Here is an 18,628-nt window from a genome sequence, read left to right as displayed (position 1 = left end):
GCTGGTAGGGTGGCCCTTCCGTTTTATGAATTGTTGTGATGCTTTTGTAAAGCACCAAATCAGTAAATTTGTGTGTGTGTCTGTGTGTCTGTGTCTGTGTCTGCTGTTGCCATTTTTAATGCTCTCCTGTTGGAGGGAGGGAGCACTAGTTGCCTGTGGGGCTTCTCAGTGTCTTGTGGCAATAAGAATGATCACGGCTCAGTGTGAAAGTGTCCCTGAGGGCTTTGGGGAGCGAAAACGAGGACGGATCTATGTTCAGACTTTGTATGCAAATAAGAAAAAGAAGGTTTCCGAGCTTTTCTCTTCCAATATTATTCTCTTTCCGTCCCTTCTACATCCATCCTCTGAACCCTTGGCTCTCCTGCTACCTTTCCCTGAACTCTGCAGCAACACTCCCTTTGCTGAAATTAAGCCATTGTTCTTACAGCTCTGAACTGCGTTGGCTGACATTTTTTAAAACCCTTCCCCCCCCTTCTGCCGCTTCTTTCCATCATTAACTAGACTGTAAGCGCCTTTGGGGACAAAATTTTTCTTTTTTATGTACATACTGTATATATGCGCTGCAACGTACCACGTAAACTGATGGTGTGGTATAAATAAATCATTATAACAATCAATAATTAACCGAGGTATCCCAGTGATGGAAATACAATCTGCGAAGAATAAGAAGGTCATCCTGGCTCTGTCCTTTCCTCCTGGCTTCCACCCATGTTCCATTGCACATACACCGCCACTCCTAATGCTTATTCATATTTCCTTTCCTGTCAAAACAAAAACAAAAAACCTCTCCCGAATTGTTGAAAAAGCTTCTTGTTGTTGCAGAAAAAGCATATACTTTAGGATCAGGGCATATGAATTAAACTCATCCGTGTGCAGTAAGCAGATTAATGCAATTACATAATTTTAATTTGTGTCTCTCATCTGTGAGCAATAGCGTGCAAAAAAAAAAAGCTTGCAAATTTGAAGATAATGCCAGGGAAAATACTAAAATATATGACAAGTGGGCAGATATAGTAGACTCTGCCGTATTTACTTTTAGAGTATGCACATTCACACATACCCATCCTAGCCTTGCCTATGCCCAGCAGAAATGGAATTAATTCTGCAGGAATAATCAGAAATAATATGAATGTCAGCTTTTTCCTGATACTTTTTAAAATCTAAGACCGATTCCTTTTTCCTTTAACCCTGTATTTCTGCTCCAGTTAGCAGTGGCTGTCAAGGGTTTTCAGCAGAAAGCTTTCCTCCATTCTGCTACTGAAGATGGCGGGGCTTGAGTGGTGGCCTGTATTGGTGTATAAAGCTAGCCTTGATCATATTTCAGGTCATGTCCTGAAATGCATTTGCAGGGAAGCCAGTAGAGCAGGGGTCCTCAAACTTGTCCACTTTAAAACTTGTGGACTTCAACTCCCAGAATTCCCCAGCCATCAGTAGCGCAATACTTTGGGGCAGACATCTAGGTCTCCCACCTTCAAAGAAAGAGCAGAAGTAATTAATTAACCAAAGCAGGGCTGCCTGGTGACATCGTAAACTAAGTTAGGTAATACGCATTGCCACTCCTCATCTAAGGGCAGAATCTAAAACAATCCACCTGCACAACAAGATGTTTGCCCATTAAGTGCCCATCTGGTTGCTTCAGCACCAAATCATGTGCCGGCAAAACTGCAATATCCAGGAGATTTTCTCAGCTGTCTGAAAAAATCAACTACTTAACGTTTGCTTTAACAGCCCAAGTTACTGAAATGGAAGAGGCGCAGTCGCACCCCAGTGTACTTTTCCTGAATGTGGCCTCAAGTTACGTACCCCACACCAAGGTGGAGTGCCACTACAATCTGCCACCTGGCATGAAGCCATCGACCAGAGATTGGATTGGGATCTTTCAGGTACTTCAACTGGGGACAAGTGGGATGGTTATGTTTGAATGCATAGGGTCACATTCAGGAGTTTTGGAGAAATTGTAATCTAGTACACAGGTCCCCAACCTTTTGGGCACCAGGGACCGGTTACGTGGAGAGAGGTTTTTCCGTGGACCAGAGGGGGCGTGGTTTTGTGTGCTGCCTGCATCCTGCGGATGGGGCTTTGCTAGCTTGTGCAGACCGGTTGCTGGCATGCCGCAGACCGGTACTGGTCCACGGAGTTGGGGTTGGGGACCCCTGATCTAGTATATATGAACACCACACATTTTGTTACATATTATTTTTACTATTTGCAGTTCTGACAGCACTTGAGAACTGTACAGTAAAAAGCTGAGGTCTCATTCAAATCCAACTCGGCTTCTTGTAGCATCAGGGGATGGACATGTCTTTTTCTCAACAACAGCATTAAAGCAGGAAAATCCCACAGCTAAGGTTTTTTGATGGTCTCTCGTCCAAGTACCAAGCAAAATCTAAACCTGTGTAGCTTTCCAGAGTCAGCCAAAGCTGATTGGTGATGCCATCCAGCTAGGTCCTTCATGTTTACCAGGGGGAATACATCTTCCTTCCATTAAGAAGACGTATGTTCTTCTGCATAGAATCAAAATACCTGGCAAGTAGAAAGACAGCACAGCTCAGCTAGAACTTTGCATTTTCAACGTTCTGATTGGCGTCATCTTTGTGATTCATTAGGGATTTTATTTATTTATTAAATATATATGCTACCCATTTCATTATCACGCAACTGGGTGACTGTCAACAATAGAAAACATTTATAAACACTAGATAATTAAAATTAACAAGAGTTAGGTAGGATAGGAATTTTGTGCAAAGAGCAGCATTAAAAATTCCTCTCACACCCAAAGGTGGTTCCATTCACAATTGTTGGGCTTGCAATGGACCTTCGGGAAGAGTTACACAAGTACTACATCTCCTAATGCTACCTTCCCATTCCTTGCCTCAGGTGGATGCTTCTTCAGTACGTGACTATTATACCTTTGTGTGGGGCATGATGCCAGACGGTGGAGCTTGTGAAGGAACCTTTCATTGCAGTGTCCAGTTCCAAGGTAGGTTTGTTTCAAGTGATTCAGAGCAGATTCATCAAAGCGTATGCAGCTAAATGTTTTGAGAGACACTTGAACGACTTCCTGCCCAAGCAAAATGGTGACGCAAGATGAAGTAGATCAACTGGTCTTATTGAACTTAATTTCAGCAATCTATCCTGCCCTTTCAAAACGGCTGTTCAAAACAGCTTAGGGGGAAAAAAGTTCACAGGAAACAATAAAATGGTCCAGACTGCTCAAATCAATTCCTTTCGGTGCAGTGATACTGGGAGCAAAACTAAAAATGCCAATTTGTTCTAAAAGCAAAGCAAAAAGATCTTTAACCGTTCATTAAAAATTAAGAGAATGTTAAAACCGAGAACCTAACTTCCTACCTCTGGTTTTCCTTTTATCCATGACTCATTAGGAATCAAGCAATAAATAAAGCCTCATACTCAGAAGTCAAAAAAGTAATACAGTCAACACATTTGTCCTTTCACAGCCAGCTACTTGCCTAAGCCTGGTCCACAGCGATACCTCTTTCGTTATGTGGATCGCCACGGGGAGGTGCGTGGCCAAAGTTCTCCTTTCCAGTTCAGCGAACCCCATCCCATGGATGAGCTGGTCACTCTAGAGGAGGCCAGCGATGACGGAGGAGGAACTGACATGCTGCTGGTAGTTCCCAAGGCCACTCTACTGGAGGTAGGATATTCTAAGCAACCCTTGGTTCTCACTGTAAGCCAACATTCTTGACCCTAAACCCACAGCTATTCCCTTCCTTGAGTATAATTTTTTATGCCTTAATTACTTGCTGCCTGACTATAGCATTCAACTCAACCTCAGGAAATTCTAAATGCAAGCTTTCACTCAGCTATGAAATGCTCTAGATCAGACATGTCAAACTCGCGACGTCACGTGATGTTGCACAACATATCGGAGCCATTTCCCCATTGCCAGCAATGGGGTGGGCGCAGCTTCCGGATGATGCATCCGGCCTGCGGCCCGGCAGTTTGACACCCCTGATTTTAGGCCTGTTTACAATTTTTCAACCCAACCTATTTTGTCAGGTTATTGTAGACATTTTTAGTGCCCTCTAGAGAAGGGATGGATTAGAAAGAAACTGCAACAAACTCATGTTTGCTTATTTTAATTCTGTTTCCATATCATCTCTAATACAAAGGGAATGTCATCGTTTCCATATTAAATACACAGTATCTTCTGACATAATTAAAGGTTAAACAGTACCAGCAATGAGAGAAAGGCCCTAGCCTTCCCTGATGATTATGAGTAGTGGAAAATATACTAGTTGCTTCCTTTGAGTCCGCATCTTCACTTTCCATCTTCAAATTTGTAGGTACATCATGGCACAATTAAATTAAAGTCTTGGCCTATGACCTGAAGTTTTCCTCAGCATTGGTGTCAGAAATTGGTCATCTTAATGCTCTTGGGCTCCAACTTCCATCCACCTCAGCTAATTTGGCTAGCAGTCTAGGAAGTAGTCCCAACAACATCTTTATGGGCCCAGTCTCCCCTCCACAGGTGTCAAAATGAATGAGGTGGAGGAAGAGTTTTAAGATGTCCTGGACTATGCATCCAATATTAAATGGCTGACCTTCTGTTTTCATCAAGCCAAAAGAGCAGAGCTTTTCAGTCTTCTGGCACTATACCGGAACTACTAAGCTGTTACATTCCTTATTTGGGTGCGCTGTATAAAAAAATTAAGTATCTGAAGGCTGAGATAAATGCTTTTCCCTGGCATGTTGAGTTTTCTTTGTGCAAAGCCGTTTCGTAAAAGCAACGGAGCATACAAACAGCCTTGAAATATTTCAGCCTGGGAATATTATATCATGATTTAATTTTTAATCAGCTTTTAATCCTAGGATAGCAATAAAAGACAATAAAATTCAGCCACCGAATGAATGTGTCCCCTGACTTTGTACTTCGGCACCGTATCTCTCTCTACTTCCCCACAGACTCAGCTGGAAGAGAGTCGTCGGGAACAAGGAGCCCTGTTGCGTGAATCCTGCCGCCTGAAGGAAGAGGTTCAAGAATTGAGAAGCCGTGCAGCAGATCTAGAAGCGGCCCTTAGCTCCTTACGTGATGAGCATACCAAGCTGGCTGCACAATATAAGGCAAGGCAGAAAGCAAGGTTCTGCAGTAGGACTTGCCAGCAATTCCAGATCCCACCTCTTCCCAAGCTTCAGGAAAGGTGTTGTGTCCCATCATCTTACTAAGCACAAACTCAGGTGGTCACAAAACGTTGTGCAACATCTGACTCCAAGCCTGAAGCAAGATCTGAGTGTCCCTTCTGTAACAGAGGGATGCCACTCTGCCTTAACGTTTGCATCAAATTAGTTCAATTCTTTATAAGTATGCATGCAGCGATTATTAAAACGTCTGTAAAGCATGCTCCCATTCACCAGTTTCAGGAGAACATTAGTAGGAAAGGAGTATGTCCTTTCAGCTCATACCTGATTGGGCATTGTGAGAAATACACATTCTGGATCAAAGTGAGCTGCACCTTCCACCAGTGAGGTTATTCATATGTTGTTGTGTTCATTTTGTCATCAAAGCTAGCTGCTGGATTTTCAGGCTTGATCCAAATGCTCTAGGCATCACTCACTTTTCTTCCTCTCTACCCTTAACCAGGAACTGTCAAATTCTTACACAGAAATCTCCAAGCAGAGAGAGACTCTAAACGTTCAAGAAACTGAGCACTTGGCCCGAATCCAGGAACTGGAGGGCGATATCCAAGCAATGGGAGAGAAGATGCTTCAGAGGGAGACGGAATTAGACAGGTCAAGGCCATGTCCAAGAGAGCACCTCAAGTACAGTAAAAAGGAAGAGGGATGGTGGGAGGAGGAAAAGGAAGGAAGGAGAAAGAGGAAGAGAGAGGGAGGGAGGGAGGGAGGGAGGGAGGGAGGGAGGGAGGGAGGGAGGAAAAGAGATGGGGGGGAGGCAATATCTTCTAAGCTACCGATAGGCAATCAGAGTCCTGTTGATGTTCTGATTAGAACGCCTATTAACTCAGAGTATTAAAAGTTTCTAGGAGCAACACAACTGGCTGGGCTGGGCTGGGCTGAATTATATTTTCTCTCAAGCTAAAGTCAGAATCATCATGAAACCAGTCCTTTGTGCCCTTCTAATTCAATTTCAAAGAGTTGTCCTAGGATTTAATGTACTTTGTCTTAGTTTCTATTTTCCTGAACCATCTTTAAGCCTGTAGGGATTCCTTCTTATCTTTGGTCTGATCAGAGGAGGTCAGCTACCATTCAGACCATGAATTAAACGTAGGTGGAGGAAGTACAAGAATGAAGGACGTTTAGAGATCAGTATTGATTTTTACATTTGTTTGTAACAAGCCCACTCCGTGGTTTGTAACAAGCCCACGCTCAGTGAATTAGATTACGTTGGGGAATGTTTTTTCATACAGAGAAGCTGATCTATTTAATAGCCTAGTGATGCCTTGAAATTAATGGGTTGTGGCCAAAGTCTCATCTTGGAACTAGGCTGCTGGGCTAAGTGGATGCTCATGTTATATTGAGGAAGATGCAAAGATGGAACAAAAGGGTGGTTTCTAGATAGGTAGGTAGGTAGGTAGGTAGGAGGTAGGCAGGCAGGCAGGCAGGCAGTCCTTTTTTAGAGATGCCCCTGAGTAGAAAGAGCACAGTGGATATTCCTCACTTGTGCATATCCTCTTTGGATCTTTTCTGCTGCAGGGTAAAAGGCACCGTGAAGTCACTTCTGAGGGAGCAGGAACACATCCACCATCAGCTCAAAGAAGAGAATGCTGAGAAAGAGCAGTACCAGGTGAGGGTGGAACAACAGGTTCGAAAAGAGGGACAGGAAGGGAAGCAGGAAAACCAGAGCTGGCATCCTTAGCCAAGCAGCTGCCATGTCGGATACACCTCTCCTCTCCTCTCCTCTCCAGGTCAAGCTGCAGGCTTCCAAGGAGGAGAGCCGTAGCCTGGCCTCCGACTTGCAAGAAGCCAAGTCTCGTCATGGTGAGAAAATCTCCCAAGCTCTCATGCTGCAGGAGGATATTCAGAAGTTGCAGCAGAAGCTGGCAGCTGCTAACTGCCGCACAGTAAGTACATGATGACAGGAAGCCTATAGGGATATTAAAAAATAAGGCTTATCAAGTCCAGCACGCTGTCTGTCTCTGATGGTGTCTCTAATGAGATGATCTTGGTGTTCTCCCAGAACTTCTCGAAGAGGAGAAGGCAGACAGACACCCAATCTTGATAACCTATCTCCAGCGCCTGGTAATTTCTGTCTTTATGTAGGGCCCCCCTTTTTTGCCCATCCTCTAAATGCAAGTAGCCATGTCATTTCCTTGAGTAGCCATCCAGTGGATATCTCTAATCCAGTGGTCTATGCTTTTTCCATTACCGAAAGAAAGGTAGTAGTTTACAACAAGGAGGAATCCAGGATTTCAGAATGATCTTTTAGACTCTGATAAAATGCAAGGTTGGACAAGCCAAGCACAGATCAGGACATGTCATAGGCAAAACATCTAAGGTGATGTTGCTTAAGGCCCAACCTTTTTTCTCCAAATGGGTATTTTGTGGAAGAAGATTCATACACAAAATGGCACCAGGTTCTACCAGCCACTTCATGAATGGGTTCTTAAAAAAATTCCAGGAGAAATAAAAATATTTAATTATGGGGGAAGTCCCCCAAACCCATGGACTTTTGTTTTGTAAATAGTCTTGGAACAAAGTTACAACCAACAGAGTTGGCTTCATGTTAGAGAACAAGAAAGAACTGACAAACACCAGCCAGCCCCGATCTAGGCAAAACCACTTGTTCTGTCAGGACTTGCAGGGCAGAGGAGTGGATTGGTGGGAACCAGAATCCAGGGATTTATTCTTGGCCCAGGGAAAGAAACTAAATCAAAATATCTCTCTCTTTCTTTGTGAAAAATCAGAAAAGGTTTTTTTTTTGGGGGGGGGGGGTTTCAAGAATTAGGTTACAAGAATTTTGGTTTACAAGAATTACATCAAGTATTGGAAGACACTCCCATCATTCATAATCAATGCTCGTACTTGCTGGGACAGGTTCCAGGATTAGAAAGGATGGCTAGCATTATAGACCGCTTATTTCCTTCCTAGGGCGGGTTATTCCCAGGGGAAGGGCATTCTCTGTGGGTGCGCCTGCCCTATGGAACCAACTACCCACAGAACCTAGGACTGCCCCCGACCTTCACTCATTTCGCCGGGACCTGAAAACTTGGCTCTTCGATCTGTTTGGTCCAGACTGTGGGCTTGTTAATTTAACTGGGTTTTAGATTTACTCTTGGGGCTTGAATTTAATTTAATTGTTTTAATTGTTTTTAATTTTTTGTATTCATGGTTTTAACTGCCCTGTAAACCGCCCTGAGTCCTACGGGAATAGGGCGGTATATAAATCCAAATAAATAAATAAATAAATAAATAAATAAATAAATAAATAAATAGTGCCATGAAGGTTGGACATGGCCTCTCCACCATCTCTTGTGCCTCTTCCTCTCAGTCCTCTCTCTTTCCAGGCACAGATGGAGTCCTTGTGCGAACAGTTGCGTACCACACAGGACATTCTGGCTGCCAGTCAGCAGAAAGTGGCACTCTTAGGGGAAGAGCTAGCCAGTGTGGCCTCCATCCGAGACCGCACAATCTCTGACCTCCACAAGAGCCGCCTCGAGGTGGCCGAGATCAACATCAAGCTTGCTGACATGACCCTCAAGTGGAAAGAAGGCAAAGGCCAATGGTGGAAGGAGAAAGCCATGCTGCTGCAGAATGTAGAGGTATGGGGGTACACTTGTGCATTTGATCCACTAAGTCAGCTGAGGAAACTTTTTTTTCCCCTTCATCGTTTATATTCCATCTGTCTTGTGGGAAGTCTGAAGCAGGCATGAGGAAGCCTCATCTCATTTAGCTTCTCAACAATCCAGGGCTGAGATTCAGACTGAGAGGCAGCAAATGGTCTAGAATTATGTTCCACGAAATCTATAATCCAGTGCAATTTTGACACCAGGTCTCCTTCACCCTGGGCCAGGGATAGGCAACCTTGGCTCTTTTATGACTCGTGGACTTCAACTCCCAGAATTCCTGAGCCAGCATGGCTCAGCTTGGAAACCTCTCCTCAGCATGGCTGGCTCACAGTGGCGTAGCGTGGGTTGTCAGCACCCGGGGCAATTTGCGCCCCCTAACCCGGTGACGTCATGGCACCGCCGAAAAGACGCGCCCCGCAGCGGCGTAGACTTTCCAAGAAGAGTCGCGCGCATGCGGGATGCTTCCGGGTCCCTCTCGAGGGCGGTTGGGCGGGGCTCCGACCTGCACGAGCCTCTGCATTCAAGCTCGCACGTGAGCCCCGCTAAATAAAGCCACGCATGCGCACGAAGCTAGGCCAGCCGGCCGGCGGGTCCGTCTTCGCTCGGCCAAGCCTGCCGGGGCGCCTGCGGGGCGCTTGCGGTTGGCCTGAGCCTGGGCGGAGAGTTGGGCGCTTCTATTTATTTTATTCAGTTTATGTGGCCGCCCATCTCACCTGCCGGACTCGTTTCGCTTTGCAAGAAAGAGCAGCTCGAGAGCGGAGCCAAGCCGACTCTGTGTAGCCCTTGGGGCTCCCTGAGCAGCTCAGTGCGAGCGCGCCCCCCCAGATGTTGCGCCCGGTGCGGCCGGCCCCCCCTGCACCCCCCACGCTACGCCACTGCTGGCTCAGGAATTCTGGGAGTTGAAGTCCACGAGTCATAAAAGAGCCAAGGTTGCCTACCCCTGCCCTAGGCCAATATTTTCAGCACTATACATAATACTACCTTCCCCAATCCACATACAAATGGCCTACAGGTAGTCTTCGAGTTATAACCGCCCTGGGTCCTACGGGAGAAGGGCGGTATATAAGTTTAATAAATAAATAAATAAATAAATAAATAACTGTAACACAGTCTGCCAACTACGGTAGTGGCCAAAATTGTGGAAACCTTTTGGGAAAAGTGTACAGTAGAAATGCCAGCTTTGGTTAAGTTTCCACCAATTTTTCTTCTAATTTCTTTATAACTGTAGCCTTGTTCACTTAATAATACTATTTTACATCGCTTTCTGGGCAACCAGTCAACTCTGCACCATTATTTTAATTTTATTACATTTTACAAGCTCACTAAATGAAAGAACACAAAAAACCCAACCAACTTGATAGCGTTCACATAACACACTGACAAATGTCCTCCTCTCAGCTTCAATAAGCAGGCATATACATAGAATGAAGGCTACTGCTAAGCTTGTAAGCCGCCCTGAGTCTTCGGAGAAGGGCGGGATATAAATGGAATTTAAAAAAAATACATGACATCAATAACTGAATCCTACTGTGATCTGATTGGCTCATTGCCAAAAAAAGATGACACCTGATTGGCTCTCTAAACACTGATGCTCATTGGCTACAATCAGATGAAGGAAAGCTACCTGATATCAATCTAAGCAAGTTGTGCTTCCTTTTTCTGGTTATTTGGCTATAATGTTTCATAGAATACAGTACAGATAATTGAACAAACTATGTTGCATTACATTCCTGATTAAATTATCTTTTCATTGATATATAATTTTATGGTACTACAAAAAAAAAACCTGTTGTTATTAGCCATCAAACCTCAAAACTTAACTTTTCCCAAAAGGTTTCCACAATTTTGGTCACTACTGTACATTCGTAACCCGAAGATTTGTTGGAGTGAATCATGAAAAATGAGTGTGAACATTGCCTACTTTCGCCCATGCATTCACTAATCGAATGCACTGGTTGTTAAAAGTGCATATTGTCAAACGTTCAAATGCTCTGAAATCAGCCATATTTCTTCGCTTTTTGGTTGCCATAGCAATGGGAGGGGGGAAGATGCATTCTTATAGTTTAGTCAAAACAATAACTTCCTTGTGGGAACCAAGGTCAAGCAGAGCTTTAATGTTTGGCGGGCTGGAGCTACCGTTAGGGAGCCTGCCACACAGTAAGGGGTGGGGAGTTCAACTTTTACTTTGCGACCTTTTGGCGAGGTAACTTTCAGTCTTGGTTTCGCCTTTGTTGGTGCTGATGTTATGTAGCCATTAAAAGTGTTCTTTGAGGAAAGCAATTGCCTCAGAGTTCTTATTTCTGCTAGTCCCATCTATCCATGACACATATGAGGTATCTCAAGGTGGGGAAGGCCATGGGGTGGGCCTAGTGCAGGGACAAGACTACTGCGTCCAGCCACCAAAGACCTCCCCCCACCCTTGAGAGATCCCATGCTTCTCTTCCCACCCCTTGGGGTCCCAAGCTGGTTGGACCTTTTCTCCCCATCCCATCACCAACCACTTAATTTACCTTTGGCGCCACGTTTGAGAGCCCTGTGCTTCCCACGCTCTCCTCCTGTGCGGCCTTGGGTGCCGGACCCCTTGTCCAGCCAGGCAGAGGCACCGGGCTGGTCTCTCCCCTTCCCCGCCGAGCCCCAGCCTCTTGTCCCGAGCGGGCGCGGCCCTGCCTGGCCACTTGCTGGAGTGCAAAACCCACCCGGATTTCACAAATTGCGACGCTGCGGCGTTAGCTTGGCATACCAGCACCCAGCTCTCCTCGCTTGCCGAAAAGACTCCTTCTCTAAATTGCAAGAGGGGGCTCCTAAACAAACCTGTTTTCCAGCTCCGTCGCGCTTCTCTCCGCAGCTCAAGATGCTCTTCTTTTGCCGGAGAAACAGCAAAACATAGAAGTTCACGGAACTAAAAATAATAATAAAAAAAATTCAGTCAGACCTTCCAACTTCTCGCAAAAAAAAAAAGATCTCACGAAGTTGGAAGGTCTGATTGAACTTTTATTATTATTATTATTTTAGTTCCATGAACGTCTTTGGTTTTCTTGCACATTTCTTATGCTTGCAACCCAGCTTTACCCATTTCTCCAGTGAAAGAAGAGCGTCTTGAGCTGCTGGGAGAAACGCGACAGAGCTGGAAAGCAGGTTTGTTTAGGATCCCCTCTTGCAATTTAGAGGAGTCCTTTTGGCAAGCGAGGGGAGCCAGGCGGTGGAGTGCCAAGTTCTCCAGCTCTGCGGTGGCGCAATTTGTGAAACTCGGCTGGGTTCGGCACTCCAGCAAGTGGCCGGGCAGGGCCGTGGCCAATGGTGAGAGAGGCTTGGGCTTGGCAGGGAAGAAGAGGAACCAATCCTGCACTTCTACGCCTGGTTGGACAAGGGCTTTGGCACTCAAGACTGCGCAGGAGGTGAGCGTGGGCAGTTTGGGGCTCTCAGGTGTGGCACCAAAGTAGCACGTTGCAGCGTCTCTGCAGTTGTTCGTAAGTGCGAAGGGCCGCTGTGATGTTGCAACATATGTAACTTTGGGACCCGGTCATAAGTACTTTTGGCAGGGATGTCGTAACTTTGAACATTCGCTAAGTGAACGTTCGTAACTTGAGGACTACTGGTGTTGTGGGTTTTTTGTAGTGGGGAGGGAATAAAGCAAAAGGATCCTGACATGCATTGATATAATCATTGATCTTTTGTTGTGGATTGAAATTAAACTCTGGGGAAGTTTTTAAACCAGTTTTGTATATGCAGAAAGAACAAAATCCCCAAGCAGTTGAATGCCAAGATTTAATGTTTGGGAGATACAAAAGAAAAAGAACAGTATGGCTTTGGAACTAAATTAGTCTGTATTTTAAAGGGATAAAATAGAATATTTGTAGCTCAGGGTTGACCTGTGGGGTCCTTGGTGCTCTCTGAGCTTGGTTGTTTTCTTGCAGACATTTCGTTATCAAAATAGGTAACAGCCTTAGTGCTGATAATGTTACCTAACATGGTAATGAAACATCTTCAAGAACACAACCAACTTACTTTTTTCTTTCTTTCTTTCTTTCTTTCTTTCTTTCTTTCTTTCTTTCTTTCTTTCTTTCTTTCTTTCTTTCTTTCTTTCTTTCTTTCTTTTCACTTCCCACAGTTAAGACAGGGACAAAATTGCTGGGATAACTAAATCTATGGACAAATCTACAGATGACTCCTCCCTAACCAAGTTGCTGTCAACTTTAGAACTATAGATGCCACTGAACTGTAACTTTTTCTAGCTCTGTCAACGTGGTCATTGCTGAGGAGCTGTTGGGTTTATTTATTTATTGAATTTATATTTATATAGCTGGCCATCTCACTTGGACATGACTCGGGGCAGCATACACAATAAAAACAAACTTTACAAAGTTTACATAATTTATCAAAACCAATTAAGAACCGTAATAAGAACCATTACTGCAGTTCAGTAACATCTAGACATCCTTGGATTCTCCAGCCCTGCATATTGCATAAAAAATCTGACTTTGTCTGCTTCTTTAAGAGCTTTCCGTAGAGCAATTGGGGGGGCGAGGAGTAATCTCATCCTGCACCGTGACCGTTCCTTTCAAATTTATGTTTCGTTAGGCAGAGAAAGATAAGATCCTGAAGCTGAGTGCTGAGGTTCTCCGTCTTGAAAACAGCTTGCAGGAAGAACGGGCACAGCGCCAGGTGTTACGTATGGAGCTGGCACAGGAACGGGATGCCAGTCTGGTAAACTATCTCCCCTGGAAAAAAAGGATTCCATTGTTCAAGGCGGGAGGGAAGATAGAGACTTTGGGCAATGATTTCTGCCCTCTCACAAAGTAGTTAAGCCATTCACAGATTAAGATTGCCAAACTCCCAGGAAGAGGTTTAGCTCTCTTGCCGGCTATGTAGATGGGGTTGCAAGACGTCTTTATCTTGCAAGGATCACCTGCCGAGAAACTTTTGAAAAGAGCTCTTGGTTCCCCTCCCTTCCTTTGCAGGATACATGATTTTTTTTTTCCTGTGGCCTTTTGAAGCATTGACTAAAGATTTAAGAGAGCCCATCATTCCATTTCATTTCTCTTCTCTCTTTCGATTTGCCAGTCACTACCCCCTGTTGTCACTGGCTGTTCTTAGTCCTCACTGAGAAATTTCTGGGCTGACCTTCACGGTCCTGTGAACACCCAATTATTTGGCAAGATGCAAAATTCGGAATAGTTCTTCCTAACTTGGGTGCTCTCTAGCATTAGGGTGACTGCAGCTCCTTTAGACCATCTGGCCAGGAGGTCAAAGAATTGCTGTCTCACTGTTATCAGGAGAGCGCCTAGTTAGGGAAGGATTAAATGGATCAAACATCTCAGTTCTCTCAGTCTGGATAAAGCTTTGCTGGCACAAACTCTTTAACGCAAGCCTGGACCGCATATGGTCCATGAACAACGCGAGGCTCATCAAGCATCCCTGCGTGGTTTGATGCTGCTTATTAAAAAGTCATTAAATTCACACACACACACACACACAAAATAAGGGGTGCTGCTGAGCACCTGCAGGCCTCCTTGCTGCTCCTAGCTCGAGCGCTGCCTCCTCACTACTTAGCAGCTGATTGGCCCGCCAGGTATTCCTTTGCGGCCCACAATTACTTTTAATTCATCGGTGTGGCCCTTTCCCCTCTCCAGGTTACGCAGGCCTGCTCTAAGAGGTGAGTGCAATGTGACAATAGATCTGCAAAAAAAAAAGAAGCCTTAAAGAGCCTTTAGGACAGAGGTCCCCAGCCTTTTGGACACCAGGGACCGGTTACATGGCGAGAGGTTTTTCTTCAGACCGAAGGGGTCGTGGAGTCGTGTGCTGCCTGCATCCTGCAGTTGGGGCTTTGCTTGTTTGTGTGGCCCGGTTGCTGGCATGCTGCGGCCCGGTACCGGTCCACGGACTGTGGGTTGGGGACCTCCGCTTTAGGGAATGCAGATGGCCAATGATGAAGGGGAGGCTCTGCCCCATGAATAAAACAGAGGCCCTAGAAAATGGAGAGAGCTTTCCAGAAGTGAAAGGAGCTGTCTTAAAATCCCAGCACTGGGCATGAGCATTAACTACAGGTAATCCTCGAGTTACGACCACAATTGAGCCCCGAATTTATGTCGCTAAGTGAAACATTTGCTAAGTGAGTTTTGCCCCATTTTACGACTTTTCTTCCCACATTTTTTAAGTGAATCACTGCAGTTGTTAAGTTAGTAACACGGTTGTTCAGTGAATAGGGCTTCCTCATTGACTTTACTTGTCAGAAGGTTGCAAAAGCTGATCGCCTGACCCTGGGACACTGCAACCGTCATAAATGTGAACCAGTTAGTTGCCAAAGCGTCTGATTTTTTGATCACGGGACTCTGGGGATGCTGCAATGGTCGTGTGAAAAACGGTTGTAAGTCACTTTTTTCAGAGCCGTTGTAACTTTGAATGGTCACTAAAGGAACTGTTGTTAAGTCGAGGACTACCTGTGTTTAGTTCCATGGTGGGCTTCACAACTCTCTAAACCTTGTGATTCTAAAATTCTGCTCTGGCAAACGTCGCTGTCGCCCTCATCAGGTTCAAGTCTCTGAGAGCCGCCGGGAGCTACGGGAACTGCGCGCTGCCTTGCAGGTGGCCCAGAAGGAGAAAGAGCAACTGCAGTCCGAAAAACAGGTTGGTGTGGCATCCAAATGGGGAGGGAAGAAAGGCTGGCCATAGCCTGAATTTAGTATGAGAAGAAGCTACGAAGTGGCAAGAGGAATCCATTCCATTCAGGCCTTAAATGCTGATATGCGTCGCCCATTCTCTGCCTTCAGGAGTTGCTGGTGTACATACGCCGCCTTGAAGAACGTTTGGAGAAAGTGGCAGATGAGAAATGGAGTGAGTCAGTTCTGATTGATGAAGAGGAGACAGCTCTGGATACCCCTGGTTAGTCCCGCCACCATCACCTGGCCGCCCGATCAATTATATTTAGTGACTCTGGTCCATGCTATCAGTGACAAAGGCAAAATAATAATAATAATAATAATAATAATAATAATAATAATAATAATAATAATAATAATAATAATAATAATAATAATATAATGATGATGATATAATGACGATGATGATGATGATGATGATCATCATCATCATCATCATCATCATCTAGGGATCAACAAACTCTGTTGAGTTCTGTGAAAGTAGCCTTGTGAATCTAAATGTTCAGGCATCCTTAAGCTCATCCAGAACAAAAGGGGCAGGGATCTTAATGGCGTTTACCTTGAGACTGAAACCGCTTCTCCAGAAATTTGTTTAGCCAAATTTTTTCTTCCCGTATTTAATCTGAGATGGGCAATGCATTGCCCTCTAGGGTTGATGGATTTCAATGGGCCGATGGTGAGGAACGATGGGAATTGCACTGCAGCAACATCTGGTTATTAAATGTTTACTACCCTGGGTAGGGCCATAGCCAGTGCTTTTTTTGTAAAAGAAAAAGGTGCCGGAACTCACACACGTCATACAACCCACCTTGCCTACCCTTACAAGGTTCCATCTGAAAAAGGTGCCGGAACTCCGTTCTTGGTGTTCTATGATGAAAAAAAGCCCTGGCCATAGCTGAGAGAAAAACTCTCTGTCAGTGCCCCTTTATGATGCTTCCATTCTTTTCCCACTCTGCGGGAACTCTTATGGCGTATTCCGTAAAGTCAGACTTTAGATATTGGGAGATATTTTTTTCTGGGTGGACGGAACATCAGTTTCCTAGGAACTTTCAACAGGAGAGCCTTTTGCTTCCCTTCCCCCAAATCCACACCAAGCACATTAGGAAATGTTTACTCTCCTCCTTTTTCTTTTTCTTTCCCTTTCTTGCCTTCAAATCAGCGTTGACTCCCGGGGACGTCCGGCCAAGTCCCTACAGTTTTCTTGGCCAGGTTTTTCAGAAGTGATTATCTCCTTCCTAGGACTTAGAAAGAAGGACTGGCCCAAGGACACCCAGCTTCTGTGTCTAACGCAGGACTAGAACTCATGATTTATTTATTTTTAATCCCATTTATATCCCGCCCTTCTCCGAAGTCTCAGGGCAGCTTACAATCTAAGAAGCACAAACCAATGTGCTTAGCAATAGCCTTCATTCTATGTATATGCCTGCTTATTAGGGCTTTCTCCCCCCCCCCCAAGCAGCATTATTACAAAGTCAGCTTAATTGCCCCCAACAATCTGGGTCCTCATTTTACCTACCTCGGAAGGATGGGAGGCTGAGTCAACCTTGAGCCTGGTGGGACTCGAACCTGCACTAATGGCAGGCAGCTGGTGTTACTTAAGGAGGCATTAGCCCACTGCTCCACCAAGGCTCTTTTTCCCGGTTTCTAGCCTGATTTCCTAAACATTACACTAGACTGGTTCACTTTCTTCTTATCTGAAATTAATTAAATTCTGTTGACAAGAAGATAAAGCAGGAAATGTCAGATAAATTCCTGGGATCAGGACAAGTCCCGGTGTGAAGAGGTAGAGGAAGGGGAGGGTGGTGATGAAACAAGAAAGGGCCAGTATGCAGACCCCCAACAATAACAGTGTGAAAGGCTCTTATTTTTTCAAGCTTTTCAAGGATTCTAGTCTTCTTCTAATGAAGGGAAGGACGAAGGGGGACATAATAGCAGGGTTCCAGTATCTCAGGGTCTGCCACAAAGAAGAGGGAGTCAAGCTATTCTCCAAAGCGCCCGAAGGCAGGACAAGAAGCAATGGATAGAAACTAGTCAAGGAGAGAAGCAACCTAGAACTAAGGAGAAACTTCCTGACAGTTAGAACAATTAACCAGCGGAACAACCTGCCTCCAGAAGCTGTGAATGCTCCAACACTGGAAGTTTTCAAGAAGAGACTGGACAACCATTTTTTCTGAAATGGTATAGGGTTTCCTGCCAGAGCAGGGGGGTGGACTAGATGACCTCCAAGGTACCTTATTATTATTATTGTTCTTTGGAGCACCTTGCCTTTAAGCTCCTTTTGTAGGGCAGGAACTTGCAAATATCCCACCCAGCAACCCTGGATTAACCATTAGCAAAATAAGCAGGTGCTTGGAGCACCAATGGAAGGGAGGGGAGATTTATCTCCTGGACAGACATCCAGTTTCAGGTTCACACTGGGAGGCTAACTAGAGCAATGTTTTTCTCTGCAAGGTCAGTCTCTGCTGGGAGCATCATTGCTTCCTGGGAGAGATTTGATTACACACACACAGGGACACACACGCAGGGACACACACGCACCTAACGCCATCTTCATTTTCATCTTCCAGGCTCCCTGGACTCCCCGCTGTCTGATTCCGAGGACGAGTGCCCCGAGGACATGCGCCTGCCTGCTCGGTTCAGTCCTTACAGCCTGTGTGACACCCAGGCAGTAACCACCACTTCTCCCTGCGCCCATGGGCCATCCCACACAGTGGTGATCAGCCAGCCTGCTCCTATTGCTAGCCAGATCAAGCAGCCGCCCGAGGATTCCAGTTCTGACTCGGTGAGGCCCTGAGAAGCGGGGAAGGGCCCAGCCCAGCCTACGTACAGCTGTCCAAGGCAAAGGGCGAAAGAGTTGCTTTGGGGACCCAGGCAAAGAGGTGATCTAGCCCAGGGACAGGGCAGCTGAAAGCGTGCTGTGAGTGCCTTCGTGCAATGGAATCCTCAGAGGAGGCCGGGTGCTTTCACAAAAGGTTTACTGTTGGGGCCCAATCACTAGGAAGACAACGTGTTAAAAATGCTCCCCATCAACTCGCTAGCCTCTCCTAAAGCAGGGCTTTTCAACCAGTGGTACGGGCACCACCTGTGGTACACTGGCACCTGGCAGGTGGTACACGACCATCCTAGAAAAATGGTAGCAGGGGAGGGGAATGAACTGAACCGGTGGCCGCACCGCACAAGCCTGAGTGAGAGAGACGGCTGGAG

At 45.5% G+C, this 18,628-nt stretch overlaps 1 protein-coding gene across 3 annotated transcripts in view; it reads left to right on the top strand.

The window, feature by feature from the left end:
- The window catches only part of CALCOCO1 (calcium binding and coiled-coil domain 1), a 38,671-nt gene that overhangs the window by 11,126 nt on the left and 8,917 nt on the right, over positions 1-18,628 (top strand). For 2 of the 3 annotated variants that reach the window (XM_081317238.1, XM_081317239.1), the window contains 12 exons: positions 1,729-1,883; positions 2,878-2,980; positions 3,459-3,658; positions 4,930-5,088; positions 5,606-5,784; positions 6,676-6,766; positions 6,888-7,043; positions 8,487-8,741; positions 13,347-13,472; positions 15,297-15,392; positions 15,536-15,647; positions 17,992-18,206. In XM_081317238.1, the coding sequence (XP_081173364.1) occupies positions 1,743-1,883; positions 2,878-2,980; positions 3,459-3,658; positions 4,930-5,088; positions 5,606-5,784; positions 6,676-6,766; positions 6,888-7,043; positions 8,487-8,741; positions 13,347-13,472; positions 15,297-15,392; positions 15,536-15,647; positions 17,992-18,206 (1,833 nt within the window). In that variant the 5' untranslated portion in view covers positions 1,729-1,742. The remainder of the gene's footprint in view (positions 1-1,728; positions 1,884-2,877; positions 2,981-3,458; positions 3,659-4,929; positions 5,089-5,605; positions 5,785-6,675; positions 6,767-6,887; positions 7,044-8,486; positions 8,742-13,346; positions 13,473-15,296; positions 15,393-15,535; positions 15,648-17,991; positions 18,207-18,628) is intronic. The other variant, XM_081317240.1, reaches the window with a different exon arrangement.

This window comes from Vipera berus (genome assembly GCF_964194415.1).
Source record: "Vipera berus genome assembly, chromosome: 2".
Taxonomy (NCBI): Eukaryota; Metazoa; Chordata; class Lepidosauria; order Squamata; family Viperidae; genus Vipera; species Vipera berus.
The sequence above is the reverse complement of the archived record's forward strand: the minus strand, read 5'-3'. Positions and strand labels throughout refer to the sequence as shown.